The sequence below is a fragment of the Myxocyprinus asiaticus genome, chromosome 20 (assembly GCF_019703515.2).
Source record: "Myxocyprinus asiaticus isolate MX2 ecotype Aquarium Trade chromosome 20, UBuf_Myxa_2, whole genome shotgun sequence".
NCBI lineage: Eukaryota > Metazoa > Chordata > Actinopteri > Cypriniformes > Catostomidae > Myxocyprinus > Myxocyprinus asiaticus.
The window spans coordinates 22,815,624-22,843,391 of NC_059363.1; the positions used below are offsets into that span (position 1 = coordinate 22,815,624).

Consider the following 27,768-nt stretch of genomic DNA (forward strand, 5'->3'; position numbering starts at 1 on the left):
TCCTCTACCAATAATGATGTGTTCAAGTGTGTTTGGTCAATATAGAGTTATTTACATAATGTATGCATCTATAGCAGCAGAACACAACTAAAAACTGATTCACATTAAATATTTCCATATGTAGCGAACAAAGTGCATTAGCGTGTAAACTGACTAACTGTGCATGTGGATATTAAAACATAATACATATGGGTCAGATAAAACAAGATGGGTAAAACACATTATGCAAAGTGGTATTTTTCAAATACTGTCCCTATGAAATTAAACCTGCAGGCAGGTTCAGTAGAGTGTCATACACTCATGAGACAAAACATTACCAATTCTTCTGCAGTTATGTACCCTAAAGTGCCTATAAAGAAATAAAAAAGCTTTCACTGAACAGTGATTCTGGGGGTTTGACACAATTTGTGGTGTCTAAATCACCTCCCACTCTTCCTCCAGCTCCTCTCCACTAAGAGAACCTGTGTTGCCATGGTTTTTACCCTTATTGTGATGCAGAGTTTTGGTGAGTCGCTGGCTGAGAGCGCCAGCAGACGTAACTGCCCATAGTTCATCCATAGGAGTCACTGCAAAAGATGGGCATCTTGGTCAGTTCTGTTTAATTCTATATGTTGAGGGTCACTTGGCAAATCGGCAATCATATTAGTAAACGTTTTAGCTCTAAACGATTCTAAATACTCACCAGCAAGCCAGCTGACCAATCCTGGAATCTTTTTCCAATAGTCTCCAGCTGGGTTCTTATCTGTAATACCGTATCGCCGAGCCACTTCACCGTTAGGAAGGCGAACCCAAGCAGTCCTCATGCTCAAAACCAGTTGACTCGCCTGAAGTCCTACAATTTGTAAAAAAGTTTCATTTTCTATCAAATTCGAACTGACAATGGAGTAAACACATCACTGTTCTAATTAAACACCTATGTAAATGAGTTTAACTTTGAATCTCCCAATCAATCGCAGTGCAGGAATAATAAACCAATCAATGAAAAAACAGCGAAAGAGATTGTGTAATGAAGGTTAACCTGGAATGTGTTCCCAGGCAGTCCCAACAGGCATCTCTTCAGTGATACCAGTGCGTACAAGCACATTGCCTCTGTTGTCCAGCGCCCACAGCATGCGGTCATTAGGACTGGTCTGAATTTTCACCAGATGAAGCCCAGCAGGCTGCTCAAAAGAACATGATGATTAGAAAAAAGCACACATAGCTGGAGAATTCAAGGAACGGTTCAGCCAAAAATAAACATTTTGTCATAATTTACTCATGTCATTCTAAAAAGTATGACTTTCTTTCTTATGCAGAACACAAAATGAGATATTTTAAGGAATATCATGGGCTGGTTTGGAATATGACGCTGTAGTCGCACTGACTACTTTTATGATACGTTTGGGTATTTTAAAGGGGTCATAACATGGATAATTTTTATTTTATTTTGTTAAGACATGCCCACTATTATGATTGGCTAGCATAGTTGAAAAGCAAATGAAACATTAGAATTACACTTGTTACTCACTGGCATTACTGTCATGTCCAATATTGTTGCCACTCCTACATCAATACAAGTTTCTTTGCAAAGCCTAATCCTTGGTTCTCAGAAGAATTCATCCATGAATCCAAAGAATCCAAATTTATAATCCCACAATGACACGTTCAGGAATTTGATTTTGAATTAGTCAGTCATTCCTAACATTGGGATCCTTCAGAAGGCTAGACAGAGATGCAGTTTTTCCACATCCAAGAACACAACAACATCTGGGGCACTTACTTTACTCTTTTCGATGGTTAAAAGCAAACTACAGTTACAATAGTACCACTTTTAGTGTTAGAGTACTCCAGCCGCTTTCTTTCTCTGTCAACTCACCGCGACAATTACGTATGTTGTGTAGGGGGGACTATGCCTATGATGCTAAACTGTGACTTCACAATGTAGCCGATTTCAAAACTAGTCGTTTTTGCAGGGTGGAAACAATAAATGCTCTTTCTGGACTGGAAAGGAAGGTTTGAGTTCTAAAACTTACAGTACGTTTTTATAGAACAATGACCTCTTATTTGTCAAAATATCAAGGAAAGTTTGATTCCTCATGCCATGACCCCTTTATAGTGATTCACAATCAATAGCCTTAGTATTGACAAGATGGCTTTGATATTCTTTAAAACATTTCCTTTCGTGTTCCGCATAAAAAAGAAAGTCATACAGGTTTGAAACGAAATGAGGGTGATAATAAATTATTATTTTCATTTTTGGTTGAATGCAATTATTTTTCAAAGGACCAAATAATCCCACACTGAGTTTATCCCAAATGAAAGGCCATGGTAGAAACTGTTCAACAGAAATATTACAATCACAGTTCAAAAGAATGCAAATGTAGATTCAGTATTTGGCTGCTTTACAGTAGGTGAGATATAACCACTGAATGCTCAACTGTGAAGAATCAATGTAACTTACTGCTTTCGAGGTTTAACTGATTTGCTTGACTGATTTGCTTATGACTCAAACAGTAAAACAGACATTAAACTTCGTACAGACATTAAATACGATAAGTTTGATCTGTCTTCAAGTAATATACCATACGGATGCATGTAAGCCTGTATATGAGCAGAGTGTACCTTGCAGAGGTTATTATGCAGCTAGTAAGTCAAGCACTGATGAAACTGTTGCTTGTTTACCTGCTCAGGAGGTTCAATGCAGATCCACGCAGGGAGCATCATGCTGGGGTTCAGAGGTTGAGTTCCAACACGAAAATACACCATGCCATTAGCATCACATGCCCAAACATTCTGACTGCCACAGGACAAACTAAGAAACCTTACGTGCCCTGTGAGTGAGTAAAAGAGAGAAAGAAAGATTTCAATATAAACAGGTGAACTAACACATTTAAACACACATTCCATTCCTGGAAGTTTAAAACCCAGCTGTACAGTATGTAAAGTTTTGCCATAATCAAATGCCGTCCGGTGACTTTGTGCAAAGTGTTAGGATTAGGGCTAATATTAGGGTAAGTGTTAATATTCAACCATCACAACCCAGTGATGTGACAGTGACCTTGCGCAGTGTGCCTGACTTAAGCTCCTGAAACCATACATCACATTTGGTACCATTTCAATAATGTATATGTCAACGACATCCATGGCCATTTTTCCAAACTAAAACCCTGTGTCTATCAAGCAATGTCCTTTGGAGAGTAGCCAACATTCAGCAGGACTGTGGGGGGAGTGTAGAACTTTACAGTGCAAGAGTTTGATATGATAGGGTAGCCTTGGGCCTTGGATAGCAAACCTTAACATAACATACGATAAACACTGACGCACATTCTCGCCTTCCATTTCATATCTATATCATCCTGGCCATGTCATCACATTTTGCATTACAGTGTTTATGTTATAGTGTAATTACATATGTAGGTAATAATAAATAATCTGAATGTAAATGTGTGCATAATATGTAACAATTATGTTGAACAAAAAAAAAACAGGCTCTGTAAAGACATTGTCCATATACAGTGGCCCCAAAAAGTATATGGACACTTAAAAATGCATGAATATCATTGTATTACACATCAAAATATCAAACCAAGTGACATTTGTTTTAAAGAAATTTTTAAGCAAACATTTCACAAAACAAAGGTTTTTTTTTATTATAAAAAATAGGCATACTGTTTAAAATTAAAATAAATATATTTGGTAAATATACTAACATTCTAGTTGTCAAACAAAATAGATAATAACAGCAAAAAATGAAAAAAAAAAAATGAAAAAAAGAAAAGAAAAAAGTTTGCAGATGCCACTTGGTTTGATATTATGTTATAGTATCTATGAACTAAAATTCATACATTTTTAAGTGTGGCTTGAGTGTCAAAATACTACAAAATCTACTACAAACTGAATATAATTTACAAGGCTGCAAAAATCTTGTTTAAATATAACCCATTTAAAAACTGAAAATCCCCTCAAATCTGCTTTATCTCCTATTGATGTGATGAAACACGCCTATCTACCAAATCAACAAAAAGAACGTTGTGGGTGTCTGATGAACACAATGAATGAAAACAATAGAATGCTTACATGTCATCACACCCGTGGCCTTTGCTCGCAAGAGCTCTTTGTACACTGTGCTGAATCATTGCAAACAGAACAAGATAAAGCAAAGCTGACGCTTCAATTCACAGGATGGCCTTTTTTCAAAGCCATTAGTGTTTTAAAAAAAACATTTTTTTTTATTGTAGTAGCATTTTAAGGGTTTTCCTAAAACATCTCAATTAGAATTAGGGACAGAGTACGTGCAAAACAGAAAAGGGGCGTGTGAGCTGCAGTACAAGAAGGTTCATGAGATTTAGACTTAGGGCTGCATGATTATTACAAAAACCATAATTATTTCCTTCAATTGTAACTGCTATTGCTATTATTAATTTGCAATTATTAAAAACTCTAAATAATGAATTTAAAGTTGCACAACATCTTGCAAATCCAAAACAATTTCAAATTGCCAGAATGCTTTTCACTTTGGTTCTAAAGCTTCTTTTTGGCAGGTGATGTTTCTTCAGCAGACATGTTCTTGAGCAACCGTGGACAAAACTGAACCATAAACGTGGATTGACTGCATAAAACTCATTATAAATAGCCGTCATTACTGATAGACCTATAGAGCGATTTAAACACTTCATTCATACGCACAATGAAACATTTCTGTGATTGGTTACAAAGCTCCGGTGCTGCAAAACAACTTTTTTTTTTTCCTTTTCTTTTCTTTTTTGTAGAAAACAAAACAGGGCTTATCTTGAAGAAACAGTTCACCCAAAAATAAAAATTCTCTCATCATTTTCTCACCCTCATACCATCCCAGATGTGTATAACTTTCCTCTGCTGAACACAATGCAAGTGAATGGTTTCCAGAACTTTGAAGTTTCAAAAAGCATATAAAGGCAGCTTAAAAGTCATTGTTAAATTGTCTTCAAAAGCGGTATGATAGGTGTGGGTGAGAAAAAGATCTATATTTAAGTCCTTTTTTACTATAAAAATCTACTTCCACATTCTTTAGTTTTTGGCGATTCACATTCTTCGGGCATATCGGCACCTGCAGGGCAGGGAGGAGAATTTATATTAAAAAAGGATTTAAATATTGATGGATTTCTCACCCACATGTATCATATCGCTTCAGAAGTCATGGATTAAACCACTGGAGTTGTATGGATTACTTTTATGCTGCCTTTATGTGCATTTTGGGGCTTCAAAGTTCTGGCCACCATTCATTTACATTGAATGGACCAACAGAGCGGAGATATTTTTCTAAAAATCTTTGTGTTGAAGCTGAAGAAAGAAAGTCATACATATCTGGGATGGCATGAGGGTGAGTAAACGATAAGAGAATTTTTGGGGGAACTATTCCTTTAATGGAATGTTGTAATTGACACTTTTCACATTTAGTTAAAGCTGATCAAGTGTAATTAAGTGTAATTAATCTATGTTATTATATTTGTTTCTTGTATCCCAGTCTGATTTCACCTAAAAGTGTAACATTTAGGCTCTGTGGCACTATCAAAACATTCCTCTTTTTGAATGGCCCTTCCAGCAACACTGACTCAACTGATGGTGCGAGTTTGGGGCAAGGCAATCTATTTGTACAAACAATGGAAGACAAGGGGAGTTTTCTGGAATCGGTTTGAAAACAGTGATTATTTTTGCAATTCCATTTGGTGATGTTAGTGTCTCAGAAATGATACACCTCAGCTTTAACTGTGGCAACCAAAATTGTAATTTAGATTATATTTTCATTAATTGTCTTAGCTAACATCCAAAGAATTTGCATTTATATCCAGACACTTCATTAGACCAACTGAACTCCAGTAACATAAAGGATACTGTATGTCTTGGTCTGTAGGCCTGAGTCTAAAAGCAAAGGAAACATCATGTGCTCAGTCAGTTTGTAACCAGTTTTAAAATGATCATACAGCCAGGACTAGCCCCAGACTCGTCTGTCACTTTGCTGTTCACATGCAAACAACCAGAGATGGGCAGAGCTACAGCTGCTCCCATCACATGGCTCTGCCTATATGTGTCTCCATCCTGTCACAGCACAAACACAAACACACATGCACAGACACAAAACACACACTTGCACTTCATAAACAAATTCCTCACACTGTTGGTTTTACACTGATTGTAATAAAGTGCAAGCTATGTAATTAAAATATGTCTGAAGTAATCGGATTAGATCAGCCTGCATTGTCATTTCACAGTGAAAACTTGAACAGTTAACAAATAGTGGTATGTGGATGGCTGCATTGTTTATGTTTGACATAGGTTGACATTGTGAACTTTTTTCCAATATGCCGACTGACTGTGTGTTTAGACCATCCCTGAAGTCTAATCACTGCAAAACTCAATCTCTTTCATTCATGAACTTTGGCACTAAGCTAATTGGATATTATTACAAAACATGTGTTATGCAAATTGAAAAAATAATCAGCACCCTTATCAACATGCGGTTTTGATACATGAAACATTGCTTGCTTTTCAACCTGGTGGAAGCTCACCGATTCCAAGAAATTGAAATAAAGGGAGGGATTAAGTTTGCATCACATTCATACACTGCAAACCTCTTAAAGTGAAAGAGAAGTAATGCAAAGTGTACTAAGGAAAAGTATATCCTGAGTGGGAGTGGAAATGGGCTGGTTGCTCATGAATATGTATACCACATGAACAGGAAGGGGACATGGAAATCTGAAGCAGGAGGGAACAGGAGAGGGTCCCCTGTGAGGTACACTATATTGCCAAAAGTATTCGCTCATCTGCCTTTAGACGCATATGAACTTAAGTGACATCCCATTCTTAATCCATAGGGTTTAATATGACGTCGGCCCACCCTTTCCACAAGGTTTAGGAGTGTGTTTATGGGAATTTTTGACCACTCTTCCAGAAGCGCATTCGTGAGGTCAGACACTGATGTTGGACGAGAAGGCCTGGCTCGCAGTCTTCGCTCTAATTCATCCCATAGGTGCTCTATTGGGTTGAGGTCAGGACTCTGTGCAGGCCAGTCAAGTTCTTCCACACCAAACTCGCTCATCCATGTCTTTATGGACCTTGCTTTGTGCACTGTTGCGCAGTCATGTTGGAACAGGAAGGGGCCATCCCCAAACTGTTCCCGCAAAGTTGGGAGCATGGAATTGTCCAAAATCTCTTGGTATGCTGAAGCATTCAGAGTTCCTTTCACTGGAACTAAGGGGCCAAGCCCAGCTCCTGAAAAACAACCACACACCATAATCCCCCCTCCACCAAACTTCACAGTTGGCACAATGCAGTCAGACAAGTACCGTTCTCCTGGCAACCGCCAAACCCAGACTCGTCCATCAGATTGCCAGATGGAGAAGCGTGATTCGTCACTCCAGAGAATGCATCTCCACTGCTCTAGAGTCCAGTGGCGGCGTGCTTTACACCACTGCATCCGACGCTTTGCATTGCACTTGGTGATGTATGGCTTGGATGCAGCTGCTCGGCCATGGAAACCCATTCCATGAAGCTCTCTACGCACTGTTCTTGAGCTAATCTGAAGGCCACGTGAACTTTGGAGGTCTGTAGCGATTGACTCTGCAGAAAGTTGGCGACCTCTGCACACTATGCGCCTCAGCATCCGCTGTCATTTTACATGGCCTACCGCTTCGTGGCTGTGTTGCTGTCATTCCCAATCGCTTCCACTTTGTTATAATACCACTGACAGTTGACTGTGGAATATTTAGTAGTGAGGAAATTTCACGACTGGACTTGTTGAACAGGTGGCATCCTATCACAGTACCACGCTGGAATTCACTGAGCTCCTGAGAGCAGCCCATTCTTTCACAATTGTTTGCAGAAGCAGTCTGCATGCCTAGGTGCTTCATTTTATACACCTGTGGCCATGGAAGTGATTGGAACACCTGAATTCAATTATTTGGATGGGTGAGCGAATACTTTTGGCAATATAGTGTATGTTTATCATGCGTCATTCTGTCACACATGACCTGTGCAAATGGCACTTGAGATCTTGTTGAGCAGTAACATTTGACCAATTTATCAGAATCATTTGTCTAACATGTCCATTATGAGGATGACTATTAAGAGCTATCTTACACAGTGAGCACACACACATATTTCTCTTTATTTCGAAAGAACTCTTTCATGAGGATGATGTAAATAAAATCAGCTAGCTTACGAAGTGTGTCATGAATATGTCCGGGTCACCCCAAAATCAACCCAAAATCTAAAGAAAGTAATAAGAAATTATATTTTGCTTATAAAAAGGGCAATTTTAGGATTAAGATTATCTTTACCACATTAAGATGATTAACCAATTAATGTAAAACTATTTAAATCATTTTAGCTACATAACCCATTTCAGGACCATTTTTTGCACTGCAACCAGGGTGGGTGTTATACCAGTTGCAGTGTTGTTTGGCATTTATTTCTTTAGATTTTCAGGTCAAATATTACTTGGAAATGTTTTGTGAGGGATTTACTCGATCACTTAAATCAAGACTTGGTGTTTCAGTTCGGTGTTTTCACATTTTCACAGGTTTTAATTTAGCCGACATATGATCCACTGATAAAACCATTGTCTATAGAAAGAAAATTCCCTCACCGAGTTGGCTGAGATCCAGCAGTGTCCAGTGCATGCCCGTAGTGCAACTGGCTGATAAAGTGCGGATGTGGACACGGCCATAGTGATCTAAGCCCCACAGAGCATCATGGCAGGCTGAGAGCTGCACCATCTCTACATCTGGAGGGAGCTGAATGGTGAAGGGTCGCAGATGGCTGTCCTGGTCCCGGATGCAGAACAGGTCTTTCCTGCTCTGACCTAACCACAGGAAACTCCCTGAGGAGACACCAAGACACACTATGAGATGACCAAAATTTTTTGAGGACATCAGTGAGTCCATGCTGGTTCTTACAAATGTGGTTGGGCTAAAGTTAAGCTAGAGAGTGGAAATATCAAGGGACAAACATGGGCAGTCTACACAGATATTACACAGACCTGTGCAGCCAAAGTACAACAATGTTTCATGGCTTCCTGTTGGACATCAGATAACACGGGGGCATGAATGTGAAAAGGTGGGATGTCTACATACCTTCTTCAGCTGGAACAGCAGAGGAGAACACAAAGGTCCATTTTGTGGCAGAGGCAGTTCCTCTGGGTACAACACTTCTCCAAAATGTCCCTGCATGAAAATAAATATCAAATAATGAACATCAACATAAAACCTGACAGCAAAAATCTGGGTCAAGTGGCTTTATGATATTTAAAAAAAAGAAATAATCTAAAGGACATAGGCCAATAAAACTGAATATTTATATTTTAAGCTACCATTTTGCCCATGCTAGGTGTCGTACCGATGAGGCTGCCCTTGGCCACATGGAACTCGTTGCGTCCAGAAGCAATCCAGACACCACTGCTGCTGACGCTGATGAGGCTGGGCTGGCACTGGGAGTGCTGGGAGAGGAAGGCCACACGAAGGCGCTCTGCCACCCGCTCCACTGGAGCTCTAGTGGCTGTGGCAACGGTCTGTGTAGCCTGGATCAAAGTCTGCAATAGACTGCCCTGATCAAACACCACATAGTCTGTGATGCTTACCTATTTGAAAAAATATTGAAGAAAAAGACCACCGTAAGATGGTACATACATGTTTTTAGTGTCTTATTTGATCAAATCTGAAAAGCAAAAAGCTGTTCTTGCTAGACGCAAGATTGTCAGGCTTGTAAAATTAAAGCAAAGCATTTAGAACTAAATAGGTAAGGTTTGTCAAGACAAACTTTGATTTCGGCTTAACAAAGCCTTGTCTGAAAGTTAGTTTAAAAAAATCTAAGTTTGCAGGATAGATAGATAGACAGACAGACAAACATATAAGGCAAAAAATAAAGAAAGAAAGAAAGAAATATTTTCATGGAGAAGTATGCAAAAAAATTGTCCTACTCCCTTAAAGATATTAATGAAATAAGTGTCCAGAGATACGCATGTGTGTTAGCGAGTTGATTGACAGGTGATGTCTGTATCTAAAAGGTAATTAGCTCTTTTACCTGCAAGGCTGGACTTCCTTTCTACATCCGTAGATTTCTCCCATTAATTTAAATAGAAGTGTCCCGTCTCTGCTAAATAGTCTCTAGCGTAAATCTATGGGATTTTGGAGATATTTGATCATCCACTGTGCGAAAACCGTAATTCCAATCAGTTAGAAAAGTCATAGCTACCACAGTGAGAACTGCCTGAAGATCTGTGCCAGGGACTATTTCGCAGAGAAGAGCCACTTCTATTAAAATTAATGGGAGAAACTGGAACGACCAATGGTCAATGGATGAAGGAAAGGTATTCCCGCATTACAGATAAAAGAGCCAATCACAATTTAGATTCAGACTGGAATTGTTTTTGTTTTTTTGTAATCTGAGCTATGTTTTATGTTCTATGAGAATATATGTTCTTTGATTGTAATCCAACCATTTTGGAGATTTCTGTCTTTCCCCATTTAAGTAGATAGGAGCTGCACTTGAACACCACTTGTTTACATAGAAAAACAGCTGCCATATAGTGTTCCAAAGATGGCCGCCAAGTTAACTGACTTGCTAAAAAGACTTTGTCTGAGCCAATTTTGGTGGATGTAGCTCGAAAGCTCTAGGATGAGTTACAATCAGAACTTTTGTTCTTGGTTTAGGAATTTTGAAAAACCCTAAACCAAGTCTGTAGAATTACAGTATGTTGGCTGTCAATCATTTTACACTGAATGTAGAATGGTTCATTTAGAGCAGTGTTTCTAAATCTGTCTTAGTGTACTGCAACACTGCACATTTTGGGTTTCTGCCTTATCTGACACACCCAGCTCAGTTCATGGAATTTCAACTAATGAGCTGATCAACTGAATCAAGTCTGTTAAATAAATTAGACATTCAAAATATGCAGTACTGGAGTACTCCTGGAACAAGACTGAGAACCACTGATGTAGAAATTTGTCAAAAAGTGGTGTTTAACATATGTACCTGCCACCAGTGTTCATCTTCACCCTGGGGCTTTTTAGTTGTGACCCCTGTTCTGAACCAAAGGCTGCCACTGGTGTCTAGTGCCCAGGCTGTGTTGTTCTCACCCAGAGCAATACAGATGGGTTCCAGACCTTGGCTCTCACTGAAAACACACAGACAACATTAGACTATATTTTCACTTTAAAAACTGGCAAAAAAAAAAGGGTAATATTTGCTTTAATGCACTTATGTACATTAGGCATCGACATCCCCTTAAATACATTTATCATCATCTCACAAGAGCTTAAATTTGGCAGCCCATATATGAAATATTCATTTTTGCATGCAGCATTTATATAAAAATAATAAAGTTATATTGGATAAGGTCAGATTTTGCTTGCAGTCCTTTATACAGTTGAAGTCAGAAGTTTACATACACTTAGGCTGAAGTCATTAAATCTTATTTTTTAACCATTCCACAGATTTCCTATTAGCAAACTATAGTTTTGACAAGTCGTTTAAGACATCTACTTTGTGCATGACATGAGTAATTTTTCCAACAATTGTGTACAGACAGATTGTTTCACTTTTATTTGACTATATCACAATTCCAGTGGGTCAGAAGTTTACATACACTAAGTTAACTGTGCCTTTAAGCAGCTTGGAAAATTCCAGAAAATTATGTCAAGACTTTAGACAATTAACCAATTAGCTTCTGATAGGAGGTGTACTGAATTGGAGGTGTACCTGTGGATGTATTTTAAGGTCTACCTTCAAACTCTTTGCTTGACATCATGGGAAAATCAAAAGAAATCAGACAAGATCTCAGAAAAAATAAATTGTGGACTTCCACAAGTCTGGTTCATCCTTGGGAGCAATTTCCAAACGCCTGAAGGTATCACGTCCATCTGTACAAATAATAGTACGCAAGTATAAACACCATGGGACCACGCAGCCATTATACCACTCAGGAAGGAGACGCATTCTGTCTCCTAGAGGTGAATGTAGTTTAGTGCAAAAAATTGGACCTTGTGAAGATGCTGGAGGAAACAGGCAGACAAGTATCTATATCCACAGTAAAATGAGTCCTATATCGACATTACCTGAAAGGCTGCTCAGCAAGGAAGAAGCCACTGCTCCAAAAGCGTCATTAAAAAAACCAGACTACAGTCTGCAAGTGCAAATGGGGACAAAGATCTTTGTCGAAAGATTTTTGGAGAAATGTCCTCTGGTCTGATGAAACAAAAATTGAACTGTTTAGCCATAATGACCATCGTTATGTTTGAAGGAAAAAGGGTGAGGCTTGCAAGCCGAAGAACACCATCCCAACCATGAAGCATGGGGGTAGCAGCATCATGTTGTGGGGGTGCTTTGCTGCAGGAGGGACTGGTGCACTTCACAAAATAGATGGCATCATGAGGAAGGAAAATTATGTGGATATATTGAAGCAACATCTCAAGACATCAGCCATGAAGTTAAAGCTCGGTCACAAATGGGTCTTCCAAATGGACAATGACCCCAACCATACCTCCAAAGTTCTGGCAAAATGGCTTAAAGACAACAAAGTCAAGGTATTGGAGTGGCCATCACAAAGCTCTGACCTCAATCCGCTATAAAATTTATGGGCAGAACTGAAAAAGCATGTGCGAGGCCTACAAAACTGACTCAGTTACACCAGTTCAGTCTGGAGGAATGGACCGAAATTCCAGCAACTTATTGTGAGAAGCTTGTGGAAGGCTACCCAAAACGTCTGACCGAAGTTAAACAATTTAAAGGCAATGCTACCAAATACTAACAAAGTGTATGTAAACTTCTGACCCACTGGGAATGTGATGAAAGAAATAAAAGCTGCAATAAATAATTCTCTCTACTATTATTCTGACATTTGACATTCTTAAAATAAAGTAGTGATCCTAACTGACCTAAGACAGGGAATGTTTTCTACAATTAAATGTCAGGAATTATGAAAAACTGAGTTAAAATGTATTTGGATAAGGTGTATGTAAACTTGACTTCAACTGTATCTGTCTACAATCTGATCATGTGAAATCGAGATCACAGACATACCTGACAGTGTCATACTTCCAGTGCTCCCCTTCTGCACAGTAGCTGCTGAGACCCTCTCTGTAGAACACCCCCCTCTGCTCACTCAGTGCCCACACCACACTGCCTCGTGCTGCCAACTGTGCCATAGGGCACGGACAGTCCACCTTCACTGACCGTGCACATGGCCTGTCCACACTCAGCCCTGAATACACACAAACAACAGCAGTAGTATTTAAGCTGTTTAAATGTATATTTTAAATGAATGGTATATAAAAGCATGAAACTAGTCTTGTTGGTTAAAATTTCTGATGAAATCTGAAACTATTGAGAACTGGCATGAAGCAGTACTTTCACATCACATTTCCTGATATATGACTCCTGCAATACATGATTCCTGTAAACATCAGGTTCTGCAGAAGGAGGGGTTCAAAAGTCTTAGTGTACTTGTGAAATGCTTTAATTTAGCATTTTTCTAATTGATTTTTTTTTTTCCTCCATTATAATATTATCTGCATAACAATTTACATGAAAAGTTGATTGAAAAATTAACACACATTTCCCTCTTTTGCTTCAATGACAGTATGCACCCAAGTTGACATGGGAAATCTGATGATCCATGTTATACCAAAGTGAGAAAGACTTTGGTCAATTTCACAAAGTTCCTTATTGGATTAGTGACCTAGATATAGAGCAGGTTTCTTATTCATTTAACATCATTTACATCATTGCTTTGTTATACAATTTTCAAAACCCTAATACTTTGTTTATTTCCAGGTTTAAATTAGACTCTGAATCCCAGATTTTCAATGTGGACATCTTTTTGAACCCCACTGTAAATGTTCATTATTACAGTAACATACAGTACTGCATCTTATTACCTCTGCTTGAGCGGCAGGGGTTATTATGGGATGGTAAGGTTTAACAGAGCTGTGAGGTAACTGGAACTGCAACACAAGGCTAGCTGCCCTTGATTATGCTCTTCACTATTACATAAGAGCCAAAGCAGAGCCCAGACCAAAGTTACACTCCTTTAGATTAAATAATTCAGTGGCAAAACCAGGAAAATCCGTATATCAATGCACATACAAATGCCAGATGCAAAATGACTATTGCTTTTGCCATTGTTGCTAGTTTAGCTTTACAAACACAATGGGTTATTTACCAAGTACATACAGCACTACCTAGTGGCCACAAAGTGACAGCCCAGGTTGATTTCATCTGCAGTTACAGTATGTACCTTACAGTTTTGTCAAACCAGAGCAAAAATAATTACAGTGAATTCATTTCTTTGCAGAACAACAAGTTATAATCAAGGTAAATGCAAAACACTCAACTATGAGCTTTAAGTAATTATTCCAAAGTGATCTATCACCATAATGTGAGGTTATCAAAATGTGCTCATTTTTTCACACCTGTCTGTAGATAAAGGTCACCATTGGTGCGAATGAGCCACGCAGTGTCATCACCAAGTGCAACGAAAGACGTGTCATCCAGAGCTTTGTACCAGTGTCTCTTTCCCTTGATGGTGACTTTCCCGCAAGCATAAGCAGTCATCGTCTTCTGCTCCACCTTCCAAAGCAATGAGCCTGAGAAAACACAACAGTAAGATCAGATTAAACCCTTACATTAGTTTATGGTTGTCAGCAAATAACATCTTTTAATTTACAAAATGTAAATTAAGATAAAGTACTGTTGTAAAATACCTTTTAAAAATACAGAACTGAAAAAAGGTAGTTTTTATGTGACAATGTTGTTACCTATAAATATTAACATACTTACATCTGAGATTAAAGAGACAGCTCACCCAAAAATGAAAATTCTCTCATTTCTAGATATGTATAACTTTAACACAAATGAAGATTTTTAGAAGAATATCTCAGCTCTGCAGGTCCATTCAATGCAAGCGAACAGTGTCCAGAACTTTAACGCTCCAAAAATTACATAAAGGCAGCATAAAAGTAATCCATACTCCAGTGGTTAAATCCATGTCTTCAGAAGCGATTTGAAAGGTTTGGGTGAGAAATACATCAATATTAATGTCCTTTTTCACTATAAATTCTCCTCATATGCATGAAGAATGCAAATCGGCAAAAACAAAAGAAGGATGTGAAGTCCATCGCTTCTGAAAATATGGATTACATTTATGTTGCATTTATGTGCTTTTTGAACCTTCACATTTCTGGCCACCATTCACTTGCATTGTATGGACCTACAGAACTGAGATATTCTTCTAAAATTCTTTTTTGTGTGTGTGTGTGTGTGTGTGTGTGTGTGTGTGTTCTGCAGAAGAAAAAAAGTCATACACATCTGGGATGGCATGAGGGTGAGTAAATGATGAGAGGATTTTCATTTTTGGGTGAACTGTCCCTTTAAGAGAAATTATTAAAAGTTTTTTAATACAACGATCTGAGGACTAAGCTTAGTCTAGAGTCCCGAAAACCAACTAGTTCTTGCTTGTTTAGATTTTGAATAAACCAAATCTCAGGCGATCCACTCCTTACCTGATGGGGATAAAGCCACCTGATGGACATTTTCCTCAAACTTCTGCCAGCTCAAGCTACCATTTGGGAGACCACTGCAGAAAAGGCCTCCTTTAAAGTCCAGACACCAGATATACCGGTCTGTCACGACTAGACTGAGGATGCCACAGCCAGGCCCACTGTAGCCCATCCAGCTTTCAGCCAACTTTAAAGAGAAATACATTTATATATTTTTACACTTAAGAATACATATACAAAATTATTTCTGAAAACAGCAAGTGATGTTTATACAGCATTATTAAAGTAAATTCTTGACTAGGCTTAATAAATGTTAATAAAATGTTATTACTAATTTATTCCATAATATTACAGAGTTTCTGCAGGTTTCATGAAGCTATATTCAAGACTTCTTAAAGACACTTTTAAGTCTACCTAAACTGAAATGTAACAAACTCAAAAAATATGTTTCAAAATTTAAATGGCTAGGGAGCACATAACATATATATGCATGGTAAGATTTAAAAGTTTACAAAACTATCTGTTGGTACAACCAATCATTCAGGGAAGTGCCTGAAAACTACATATAATGTAAATACATATACAACATTTAATACTGTTATATTATGAATTTAAGAAATCTGGCTCAGACTTTAAGGACTTTATTTTAAAAAAGGACAATTTAAAACTTCTTAAGACTTTTAAAAAAACTTGCAGAACCCCTGTATAATGCAAAAACAAGCAAGAGCCTAAATTTTGATCTGATAATGGTCTCTGGATTTTTTTAGCTCCCAAGATGTTTCCCTCTTGAGAACCGTGATGGTCTGCTCACTAACCTGGTCAGCTTTGAGGAGCTGCATCTCATCTTCCTCTTTCTGCTTAGCAGCTGAGCCCTGAAGACTCAGAGCATTTAGTCCATCCCCCAGACTGGCACTGGATGGCACTCCATGGGCATAGATGTCCTCCTCGTCACTAGAAGGCGTTGGCTCGGGTTCAGGGGAGTAACCCAGTGGCCTAATGGGATCATAAGATAAGTCCAAGTTAAAGTCACCATGTAAAATCTCTGTATATTGTTGCTCCGAATCCTCCAGGGGGTCCTTGCCCTCCTTCATGTGCTCCTCCATAACGTCCTGCTCATCAGCTGTCTGCATATATGAAAATGTGCATTCCAAGAGTATGTCCACATCAGGCGTAGCTGCAATTTGAGGCTCATTTTCCGCAAATACATCCCCATTTTCACTATACGCCTGGCACTCCATGTCTTGCATAGGGAGTGATGACGGGCAAGGGGGATGCGTCTCTGCTGTTTGGTTAACTGAGTGCTGATCAGGCTCTTGGTTCTGGTTGGGTGAGCATTCTGGAGGGCTCTGAAGAGGGAAGGCATCAGAACTGTGAGTTTCTCCATAGACTGAATCCTCCTGGTCAGGCGAGCAGGTGCTGTGGAGGTCGAGGCTGCTGCACAGGAGGCTAGTGTGTTCATAAGGAGGCTCGCTCATGGGTGTGTTAAGAACATCACTGCCTGCACCATCCTGACTGTACAGGCTCTCCGACCAGCTGTTGCGCTCATTAACACGGTTCCCACTCTCTACAGAGTCACAAAGAGGAAGGGAAAAGAGCATTGGACTCACAAAAAGATATAAACTAGCTTTAAAGGAACATGTTTTTATCAGTTGGCAATTAAAATCAACCTGAAATGGCATTTGCAACCCATTTGAGTTATGTGACATATTTCTGAGTGAAATAGAATATTTAACAAGAAAAAATGAAGGGTGGGATTTTTATCCATCGGCAACTGATTGAATCATAAAAAGTGAGCGTTCCATACCAGACCTGAATGTGAGTTTGCTAAAACAATGCCCAAATAGCTAGCTGACTACTGGATGGTTTTAACCAATAGACCAGTGGTTCCCAACCCTGTTCCTGGAGGCCTCCCCAACACTGCACATTTTGTATATCTCCCTTATCTGACAGACCCAATTCAGATCGTAGAGTCTCTGCTAATGAGCTAATGAGTTGAATCAGGTGTGTTTGATTAGGGAGAGATCCAAAATGTGTAGTGTTGGGGGACCTCCAGGAACAGGGTTGGGAACCACTGCAATAGACTGTTTGGCATTGGTGACATCAGTGGAAAAGGAAAATCAGAGGCAGAGGAAGTTATTACATTTTGACGACAAAGACAAAAAAAATTATTTGGAATACGTGCACTAATGAATCTTGCAAAATAAGACCAGGAGTGTACAGTATATCGGGTTAATTTTGTTTTCATGTTGACTACTTTTCAGAATTTAAACTCGGCATTGTTAAGCCTCAAATCGTTTTGCGGGTGCTTTTGCCACATCTAAATGTTTTCTCATATATTATTGTTGCTTTATGTGATGATAACATATCATAACATGGTGAGTGCTACATGTGATGCAGCGTTGATCCTCTTACCCTGCCTTCTCCTCTTGCCCTTCTTCTTCAGCTTTATGGCCTTGACCACCAGCTCTTGCTGGAAGTCCTCCTGGGTGATGGTGCTGTATCGGCTAGAGGACAGCTCTGAGATGGAGGCCTCCGTGGCAGTCAACATACCCTGAGCACTCTCCCATGATGTGATGGAGCTGCTGCGACTGCAGGATTCAAGGGTCCCTACACTAACCCGCTGCTGCTGATCCACCTCCTCAGTGACTACCAGAGCCTTGACAGCTTGACTGAATTCCTCATGCTGCTGTTCCTCATGCACCTCCTCTGACTCCTCAATCCCTTCACGCACTTCCTCTGAGCTGGGACTGGCTTGAGTCTCCTGCTCTGTAATGATGGGCATGGTTCTGATTGGCTGAGCTGTTTCCACGGCGCCATTAGGGGGCAGCACAATGGTGGGTGTGGAAAGAGGGGATGTAAAACGGTAAGAGTGGTCTAATACTGAGACAGAGAAAGAGTGAGAGAGAGAGAGATACAAAAAGACAGATTAGTATACAATAGTCCCCAAATATTTTTGGACACTTAAGACACGCTTAAACATTTTAATTTTTTTTAAACATTTTTTGCCTGAAGTACGCCAACAGCACTATCAGTAAGGCTGAAGTACCCCTTGATCGACACAAAACCAAAGATATTTAAAGACTAAATATCATTTAGCATTGTCGTTAATATTGATTATTTTTGATCAGTCAGTATTGGTTTTATCTATTGACATCTCTTTATCAATTCCCATTAGGGCTGGGAATAGACAAAGACATCCCGATTTGATCAGTTCAGATTAAATCAGTCTAAATCATTTATAATGTCCATTTTACTTACATATAAAAGAAATTCTCTCAGCTAATGCTCTAACTTGGTGAATTACAAAATATTAATTTGACCAATTTTATATTATCATTAGTTTTTCATAATTTCGGTTACATTTCAACTTTTTAAAAATGAACAAATTCCATGTATTCCATAAATAAATATAAAGTCTTGAAATTACATAAATTAAATTGCATACATAAGTTTTGTTACATGTTTATTTTTTTAGATTCATAATTTGAACTATTTACAAGTATTTACATTAAAGTTAAACCTAACTTTTACTCTCAACACACGGTGAAAAGATCTCAATGCCTAACTTTGCATAGAGTAAAAGATCGCCATTGGGATCATTCAAACGAAGGTCGTGATTAAATGGAAAATCTATATATGTTTACCCATCTGTTGTCCCATTCACTTTGTTAGGTTCAACATAGCAAAATCCAATTCTTTTTGCGTACCCCCTGGGACCTGCTTATGTACCCCCTGGGGTACACCTACCCCCGGTTGGGAATCACCGCATTAGATAACAAAATATCAAACTAAGTGACATTTATTTTAAAGAAAGATAGCAAAAGCACACAATACAAGCAAATAAATTCCCAAAAAGAATTTATATAAAAATATACATTTTGAATAACAGATACTGTTAAAAATGAAGATAAAAGTTATTTGGACACCCTCTGGTTTTCAAAGTCAGGGACACTTAAAATTCACTAATCATTACCTTGGGTCAAAATAAAAATAATTGCAAAATCAGTTTAAGAAAAGTGTTCAGTTCTGAGAAAAAGCATAATTTGTTTGCAGATTTTATATTTTGCAATCTCATGCAATAAAATTCATGTTTTATAAATGTGTCTTAAGTGTCCAAACACTTATTGGGGGCACTGGTGGATAGTGTAAGTGAGAGAGAGAGAGAAAAATAAATTAATCAATAAACATCAATCTATGAAGCATGACTAAGTAAAACCATTGCAGTTATTAAAGTGCCAAGGGCAAAACATGCTTTTCCCCATCCCTTACTCCCCGTCTACATTGGGCGTGTCCAATGACGTGATGTGATGCAACGACTTGAGGCTGTCTACACTGGACGTGCCGACACTTATGTTCTAAACCGTTTATTATGTTGGCAGTAGTAGCACCAGCACGTGCAGCGCAAAATGGAACAGCACACTCATTTACTGTCGGTGTGACCCGACGTGGCACAACGGACGCTTGCAGTGTAGACATCATCATTGATTCGCTCGGGTCCGGTGTAGACAGGGTGTTAATGTCAGAGTACTGCTGATGGAGCAGAATGCATGACTAAAACTACCATTAAGGCATCAGAAATGCAACTCACAATTAGAAACCAATCCCTCAGGGCAATTTGAGATCCGCAGAATGTCCCGATCTCCTTTCAGAATGAAGATTTCATTCTCAGTGCATGACACAGACACTATATCTCCACTGCTTTCCAATCCTCCAATGATAACCTTAGAAAGAATTAGAAACAATATCACAAATTATCTTTGCATTGACAAACACTCAAAGCACTTTTCAGTTTATATATTGATTGATCGTAAGTACAGTATATCCTTAGATTAAAACAACATCAACTTCGTTATAGACTGAATCACACTGAATGTTTATGCACTGAATTTCTTTCACACACAGATCCAGAAAACATATTCATACCTGATTGGTGCAGTCCACAACATAAACACTGTACTCGTTCCAGCTAAGGACCCAGCCCTCTTTCAGGAAGCAGCTGACCAATCCCAATTGTCTTTCTGTAGGTCTGTAGCCACCGGTGGGGCCTGAACGTGGGAACAGCTCAAACTGAGGGACCTCCTGATTAAACAGGGGCTTTAGGACATGCGTTTCCCCCACCCGACCTCGCACATCCGTCCTCCACAGACGCAACCCTGGCCTGGCAGCATAAACCACCAGATCGCTCTGCTTGCACAGAGCTGGCTGGAAGCAGGCACCAAACTTGCCATTGCTTTTAAAATGAAAGACAAATATCAAGAACTGTACATAAGTGAGTTAAGACACTGAGCTTAAAATCACTAATGAACTAAAGGGAGGAAAATATGAGTAAGGGGCCGCTCACACAATGCGGCCATGTCAAGTTAAAAGAACTTGATTTTTTTTAAATGAGTCACCAGCTTTCTGTTCTATCCACTTTTTTAGATGCAATGACATGTTTGGTGTGAATGGCCCCTAACACTCCAACTCTAACAATTGAACATGGATTGTGGGTGTTGTACCTTTTTCGTGGTTTAGTGCCCAGCTGCTGGTGCGACTGCTCTTGTGTATAGAATAGCATTGAGCGCTGATGGGATGAAACCAGAAGGACTTTCTGACTGTACTCCAACTGAACTATTGCTGAAGGCTCTTCAAAGAGAATCAATGGGTTACACACTCCCTAAAGGACACAGAACACACACACATTCTCAGTCATTAGACACTATAAAAAATTCTCCCCTCCAAAACCAGTATGCAAGGAATATGTACAGGAGTTGGACCTAGCAAATGTATTTTTTAAAGGAATAGTTCACCCAAAAATGAAAATTCTCTCATCATTTACTCACCCTCATGCCATCCCAGATGTGTATGACTTTCATTCTTCTGCAGAAAGCAAATGACGATTTTTAGAAGAATATCTCAGCTCTGCAGGTCCATACAATGCAATGAATGGTGGCCAGAACTTTGAAGATCCAAAAAGTGCATACAAGCAGCATAAAACTAATCCATATGACTCCAGTGGTTAAATCCATGTCTTCAGAAGCAATGTAATAGGAGTGGGTGAGAAACGTAATATTTAAGTCCTTTATTACTATAGATCTCCATTTTCACTTTCACATTCTTCTTCTTTTGTTTTTTGCTGATGCGCTTTCTTTGAGCATATTGTCACCTACTGGTCGGGGCTAGTTATAGGTGGAGATTTATAGTAAAAAAGGACTAAAATATTTATCTGTTTCTCACCCCATCATATCGCTTCTGAAGACATGAATTTGACCACTGGAGTCATATGGATGACTTTTATGCTGCCTTTACGTGCTTTTTGGAGCTTCAAAGTTCTGGCCAACATTAACTTGCATTGTATGGCCCTACAGAGCTGACATATTCTTCTAAAAATCGTCATTTGCGTTTTACAAAAGAAAGAAAGTTATACACATCTGGGAAGGCATGAGGGTGAGAGAATTTCCCTGTTTGGGTGAACTTTCACTATTTTGTCCATCTAAATACTAATATCAGGCATACGGCATAAGAAAATAGACTCAAGATCAAGGCTTACCTGGTCCAGGTCCACAGCAGAGTAGACCACCCTCCCTTTATCATCACCAGAGAAGAGCTTCATGCCATTAGCACTCCATGCTAGAGCTGTAATTGTGCTTTTGTGCAAGCCCACCACATCAAACCTTCTCAGCTGTGACAAGACCACGAAATCAGTGTGACACAGTGCCTGCTTAACAGTTAATCACTTTACAATTTTCTTTTATAAGATCACATCTTTACATTTTATGCTCTTTTATTATGTGGACAGAAAAAAATACTTTTGAACCACTGCTATATTTTGAATAATGATGTTACATGACATTTTTAACTTTTATATTAGCAATTACACACATGTGAAGTTAAACTGCTCTATTAAACAGCCAATACAGTGGCATGCAAAAGTTTGGGCACCCCTGGTGAAAATATCTGTTGCTGTGAATAGTTAAGTGAGTAGAAGATGAACTGATCTCCAAAAGGCATAAAGTTAAAGATGAAACATTCTTTTCAACATTTTAAGCAATATTAGTGTATTATTTTTATTTTGAACAATTTTAGAGTGAAAAAAAGGAAAGGAGCACCATGCAAAAGTTTTGGCACCCCAAGAGATTTGAGCTCTCAGATAACTCTTACCAAGGTCTCAGATCTTAATTAGCTTGTTAGGGCTATGGCTTGTTCACAATCATCGTTTGGAAAGGCCAGGTGATGCAAATTTCAAAGCTTTATACATACTCTGACTCCTCAAACTTGTCCCAACAATCAGCATCCATGGGCTCCTCTAAGCAGCTGCCTAGCACTCTGAAAATTAAAATAATTGATGCCCACAAAGCAAGAGAAGACTATAAGAAGATAGCAAAGCGTTTTCAGGTAGCCGTTTCCTCAGTTCGTAATGTAATTAAGAAATGGCAGTTAACAGGAATGGTGGAGGTCAAGTTGAGGTCTGGAAGACCAAGAAAACTTTCAGAGAGAACTCCTCGTAGGATTGTTAGAAAGGCAAATCAAAACCCCTGTTTGACTGCAAAAGACCTTAAGGAAGATTTAGCAGACTCTGGAGTAGTGGTGCACTGTTCTACTGTACAGTGACACCTGCACAAATATGACCTTCATGGAAGAGTCATGAGAAGAAAACCTTTCCTGCATCCTCGCCACAAATTTCAGCGTCTGAAGTTTGCAAATGAACATCTAAACAAGCCTGATGCATTTTAGAAACAAGTCCTGCATACTGATGAAGTTAAAATATAACTTTTTGGCTGCAATGAGCAAAGGTATGTTTGGAGAAAAAAAGGGTGCAGAATTTCATGAAAAGAACACCTCTCCAACTGTTAAGCATGGGGGTGGATCGATCATGCTTTGGGCTTGTGTTGATGCCAGTGGCACAGGGGAACATTTCACTGGTAGAGGAAAGAATGGATTAAATTAAATACCAAATTCTGGAAGCAAACATCACACCATCTGTAAAAAAGCTGAAGATGAAAAGAGGATTGCTTCTACAACAGGATAATGATCCTAAACACACCTCAAAGTCCACAATGGACTACCTCAAGAGGCGCAAGCTGAAGGTTTTGCCATGGCCCTCACAGTTCCCTGACCTAAACATCATCGAAAATCTGTGGATAGACCTCAAAAGAGCAGTGCATGCAGGACGGCCCAAGAATCTCACAGAACTAGAAGCCTTTTGCAAGGAAGAATGGGTGAAAATCCCCCAAACAAAAATTGAAAGACACTTAGCTGTCTACAAAAGCTTTTACAAGCTGTGATACTTGCCAGGGGGTGTTACTAAGTACTGACCATGCAGGGTGCCCAAACTTTTGCTTCGGGCCCTTTTCCTTTTTTGTTATTTTGAAACTGTAAAAGATGAATATAAAAAAGTAAAATTGCTTAAAATATTAAAGAAATGTGTCATCTTTAACTTTAAGCCTTTTGGAAATCAGGCCATCTTTTGCTCGCTTAGCTATTCACAGAAACAGACATTTTGATCAGTGCCCAAACTTTTGCATGCCACTGTAAGTGTTATTTAAATGTGGTGTAAAATTATTGTAAAATCTTTTTCTAATAAAATATTAAGTAAAATTTATAATAATAATAATAAATATAGTAAACACTTTAATGTCTCTTATTTAATGAAACCCTTTGTACTTGGTGTCTATATTGAGAGATGCAGTTGTACCTGTTTATTTCTGCCAGGTAATGGTGACACAAGCTGAAAGAAAGCAACTCGGCCTGATGCTGTCCCAACAGCCACAAGATCATCAAAACAACTCAGCAACTTCACTGCAGTGATGGCCTCACATTTACCCTATTACAACAGAAAACAGGCCTATTGCAAAAACAATATACAGTTCATGTCTGAAGTTTACATACACCTTATCCAAATACATTTAAACTCAGTTTTTCACAATTCCTGACATTTAATCATAGAAAACATTCCCTGTCTTGGGTCAGTTAGGATCACTACTTTATTTTAAGAATGTGAAATGCCAGAATAATAGTAGAGAGTATGATTTATTTCAGCTTTTATTTCTTTCATCACATTCCCAGTGGGCCAGAAGTTTATATACACTTTGTTATTATTTGGTAGCATTGCCTTTAAATTGTTTAACTTCGGTCAGACGTTTTGGGTAGACTTCCACAAGCTTCTCACAATAAGTTGCTGGAATTTTGGCCCATTCCTCCAGACTGAACTGGTGTAACTGAGTCAGGTTTGAAGGCCTCCTTGCTCGTACACGCTTTTTCAGTTCTGCCCACAAATTGTCTATCAGATTGAGGTCAGGGCTTTGTGATGGCCACTCCAATACCTTGATTTTGTTGTCCTTAAGCCATTTTGCCACAGATTTGGAGGTAAGCTTGGGGTCATTGTCCATTTGGAAGACACATTTGCGACCGAGCTTTAACTTCCTGGCTGATGTCTTGAGATGTTGCTTCAATATATCAACATAATTTTCCTTCCTCATGATGCCATCTATTTTGTGAAGTGCACCAGTCCATCCTGCAGCAAAGCACCCCCACAACATGATGCTGCCACCCCCATGCTTCACGGTTGGGATGGTGTTCTTCGGCTTGCAAGCCTCACCCTTTTTCCTCCAAACATAACGATGGTCATTATGGCCAAACAGTTCAATTTTTGTTTCATCAGACCAGAGGACATTTCTCCAAAAATCTTTCGACAAAGATCTTTGTCCCCATGTGCACTTGCAGACTGTAGTCTGGTTTTTTTAATGACGCTTTTGGAGCAGTGGCTTCTTCCTTGCTGAGCAGCCTTTCAGGTTATGTCGATATAGGACTCATTTTACTGTGGATATAGATACTTGTCTGCCTGTTTCCTCCAGCATCTTCACAAGGTCCTTTGCTGTTGTTCTGGGATTGATTTGCAATTTTCACACCAAACTACATTCACCTCTGGGAGACTGAATGCATCTCCTTCCTGAGTGGTATAATGGCTGCGTGGCCCCATGGTGTTTATACTTGCGTACTATTATTTGTACAGATGAACGTGATACCTTCAGGCATTTGGAAATTGCTCCCAAGGATGAACCAGACTTGTGGAGGTCCACAATTTATTTTTTCTGAGATCTTGTCTGATTTCTTTTGATTTTCCCATGATGTCAAGCAAAGAGGCACTGAGTTTGAAGGTAGGCCTTAAAATACATCCACAGGTACACCTGCTACCAGAAGCTAATTGGCTAATTGTCTAGGCCTGACATAATTTTCTGGAATTTTCCAAGATGCTTAAAGGCACAGTTAACCTAGTGAATGTAAACTTCTGGAATTATGATATAGTCAATTAAAAGTGAAACAATCTGTCTGTAAACAATTGTTGGAAAAATTACTTGTTTCATGCATAAAGTAGATGTCCTAAACGACTTGTCAAAACTATAGTTTGCTAATATTAAATCTGTGGAGTGGTTAAAAAATTAGTTTTAATGACTTCAACCTAAGTGTATGTAAACTTCTGACTTCAACTGTACCTCAAGAATATCCTCACATCAGATCAACTGTAAGTGCAGACTAGTTTGGAAATAGCAATGCTGTCTTACCTCTAAATTGTATTTATTCATCTGGCTCACTCTCCTGCAGTAGAGATACAGCATGCCGATGCTGCTGCCAATCGCTATATAATCAGTGTTGCTGTCCAAAGCGGTCAAGTAGACCAATACGGAACGAAAACCTTTCTGCACTTTAGCAGGGATGGCATTGAGAAGGTAGTAGAGGGGGCAGAACTCCCTCAAGGGGAGTGGTGCTGGATGGGTGGCCATGATCAGCCTATGGATCTGAGTTCCCACTGATGGAGAAATCTGGCAGAACATTTTTTTCAACATTTTCAAATACAGAATTATAAAATGTGTATGCATTGTTAATCAAAGTGCAGTGACAGGTTCAGGTTGCAGAGAGAATTAAACAGATCAAAACTACTGATCTAACCAGTGAACACACCCCACAAGACAAATTTAACCATACTAACCGCGCCTTACGTAATGTCACAATCGAACAGAGTATCTTTCCCCCATTTATGCACTATATTACAGAGGCTTGATCATGATAAATATGTTAAGACAGTAAGCTGTCATTGCATTGTGTCACTTGTGGCCTGGGTATTAGGACAGAGTAACAAATTCCACGAGGAGAAATTAATCACACCTATGTGCATCTTTCGCTTTCCGAAATTGTTCAGTTTCTATTCCAAAGCAAAGCCTCTTTATGCATTAAACCTAATAGTACAAAACAACAGAAGTCGTTTATAGCGATCACTGGATGGTCAGGTTGTCTTGTTAGCTAGCAGTCCACATGCAGTAAACTACCTGAGCTTTCATATTGGTGACAAAAACTTACCACCGGGGAAATTTCACATTAATTCTGAACCGTAATCCTTTGACAGTTTGGATAAGGGCGAACTGTTGACATTTCTGCTGCTTTGACAGCAGACTGCTCTTGTTAACAACGTCACTTCTTCTTTGTTTTGGGTTGGGACAGAAATGTGACGCCAGCGACACCTACCGCAGGGGAAGTGAAATGCGCAACACTTCAAGCAGAGGTTCTCAACGGGGGCGTTCAAAGGATGCCAGGGGTCGCTGAGAGCAAATTAGTAGAGGAGGTCCTTAGGTTACAAATGGAGGGCGTTTATCAGTCATAATAATCAAATCTAACATCAGTTCCCTTTAAACGTTAAAACGTTTATCTAGACTTGGAGAATATACGGGTGTACCAACCCGTATAATTGAGAATAATAGTTGGTTCTCAATTATACGGGTTGGTACACATTTGTACTGCAGTTCAACTTATTTTGAAGTGTAGCAACACATCTGAAGTATCTGGTTTAGCAGCATCAAATACACAGGCAGAGGCACAACTTCGGCTAATGCACCTGTATGGCTCTGTAGATAGATACGGCTCAATGGACAGAGCATGTGAGCCATGATTATATACACTGATCAGCCACAACATTAAAACCACTGACAGGTGAAGTGAATAACATTTATTATCTTGTACCTATATTATTATATGGCACCTGTCAAGGGGTGAGATATATTAGGCAGGGAGTGAGCAGTCAGTTCTTGAATTTCATGTGTTGAAAGCAGGAAAAATGGGCAAGCGTAAGAATCTGAGCAACTTTGACAAGGGCCAAATTGTGATGGCTAGACGACTGGGTCAGAGCATCTCCAAATCGGCAGGTCTTGTGGGGTGTTCCCGGTATGCAGTGGTTAGTACCTACCAAAAGTGGTCCAAGAAAGAACAACCGGTGAACTGGCGACAGGGT

At 39.2% G+C, this 27,768-nt stretch overlaps 1 protein-coding gene across 3 annotated transcripts; it reads right to left on the bottom strand.

Annotated features, from left to right (window-relative positions):
* Nucleotides 1–402: 402 nt before the first annotated feature.
* On the bottom strand, nucleotides 403–26,975 carry LOC127411050 (tectonin beta-propeller repeat-containing protein 2-like). Of its 3 annotated transcripts, none has more exons than XM_051646385.1 (20): nucleotides 26,844–26,975; nucleotides 26,051–26,308; nucleotides 24,184–24,312; nucleotides 22,039–22,170; nucleotides 21,008–21,165; nucleotides 20,433–20,739; nucleotides 20,098–20,230; nucleotides 17,922–18,389; nucleotides 16,325–17,073; nucleotides 15,513–15,696; nucleotides 14,424–14,597; nucleotides 13,033–13,213; nucleotides 10,987–11,128; nucleotides 9,352–9,592; nucleotides 9,090–9,179; nucleotides 8,603–8,836; nucleotides 2,662–2,810; nucleotides 1,019–1,160; nucleotides 683–832; nucleotides 403–566 (listed from the first exon to the last, which is right to left on the bottom strand). In XM_051646385.1, the coding sequence occupies exons 2-20, from the start codon at nucleotides 26,267–26,269 to the stop codon at nucleotides 415–417; spliced, it is 4,134 nt and encodes a 1,377-aa protein (XP_051502345.1). In that variant the 5' UTR covers nucleotides 26,270–26,308; nucleotides 26,844–26,975; the 3' UTR covers nucleotides 403–414. The 3 variants fall into 3 exon arrangements, with proteins under 3 accessions (XP_051502345.1, XP_051502344.1, XP_051502346.1); XM_051646384.1 differs by having other exon boundaries at nucleotides 1,019–1,163; XM_051646386.1 differs by lacking the exon at nucleotides 26,844–26,975 and having other exon boundaries at nucleotides 1,019–1,163; nucleotides 24,184–24,333; nucleotides 26,051–26,188.
* Nucleotides 26,976–27,768: the final 793 nt, after the last annotated feature.

Bases quoted from the DNA above. Each gene is read 5' to 3' on its own strand.
- LOC127411050 (XM_051646384.1), bottom strand. From the start codon at position 26,269: ATGGCCACCCATCCAGCACCACTCCCCTTGAGGGAGTTCTGCCCCCTC. The intron at 18,390-20,097 runs GTGAGTTGCATT...TCTCTGTCTCAG, and splicing joins TGAGGGATTGGTTTCTAATT to TATTAGACCACTCTTACCGT. The intron at 11,129-13,032 runs GTATGTCTGTGA...GTGTGTTTTCAG, and splicing joins TGGAAGTATGACACTGTCAG to TGAGAGCCAAGGTCTGGAAC.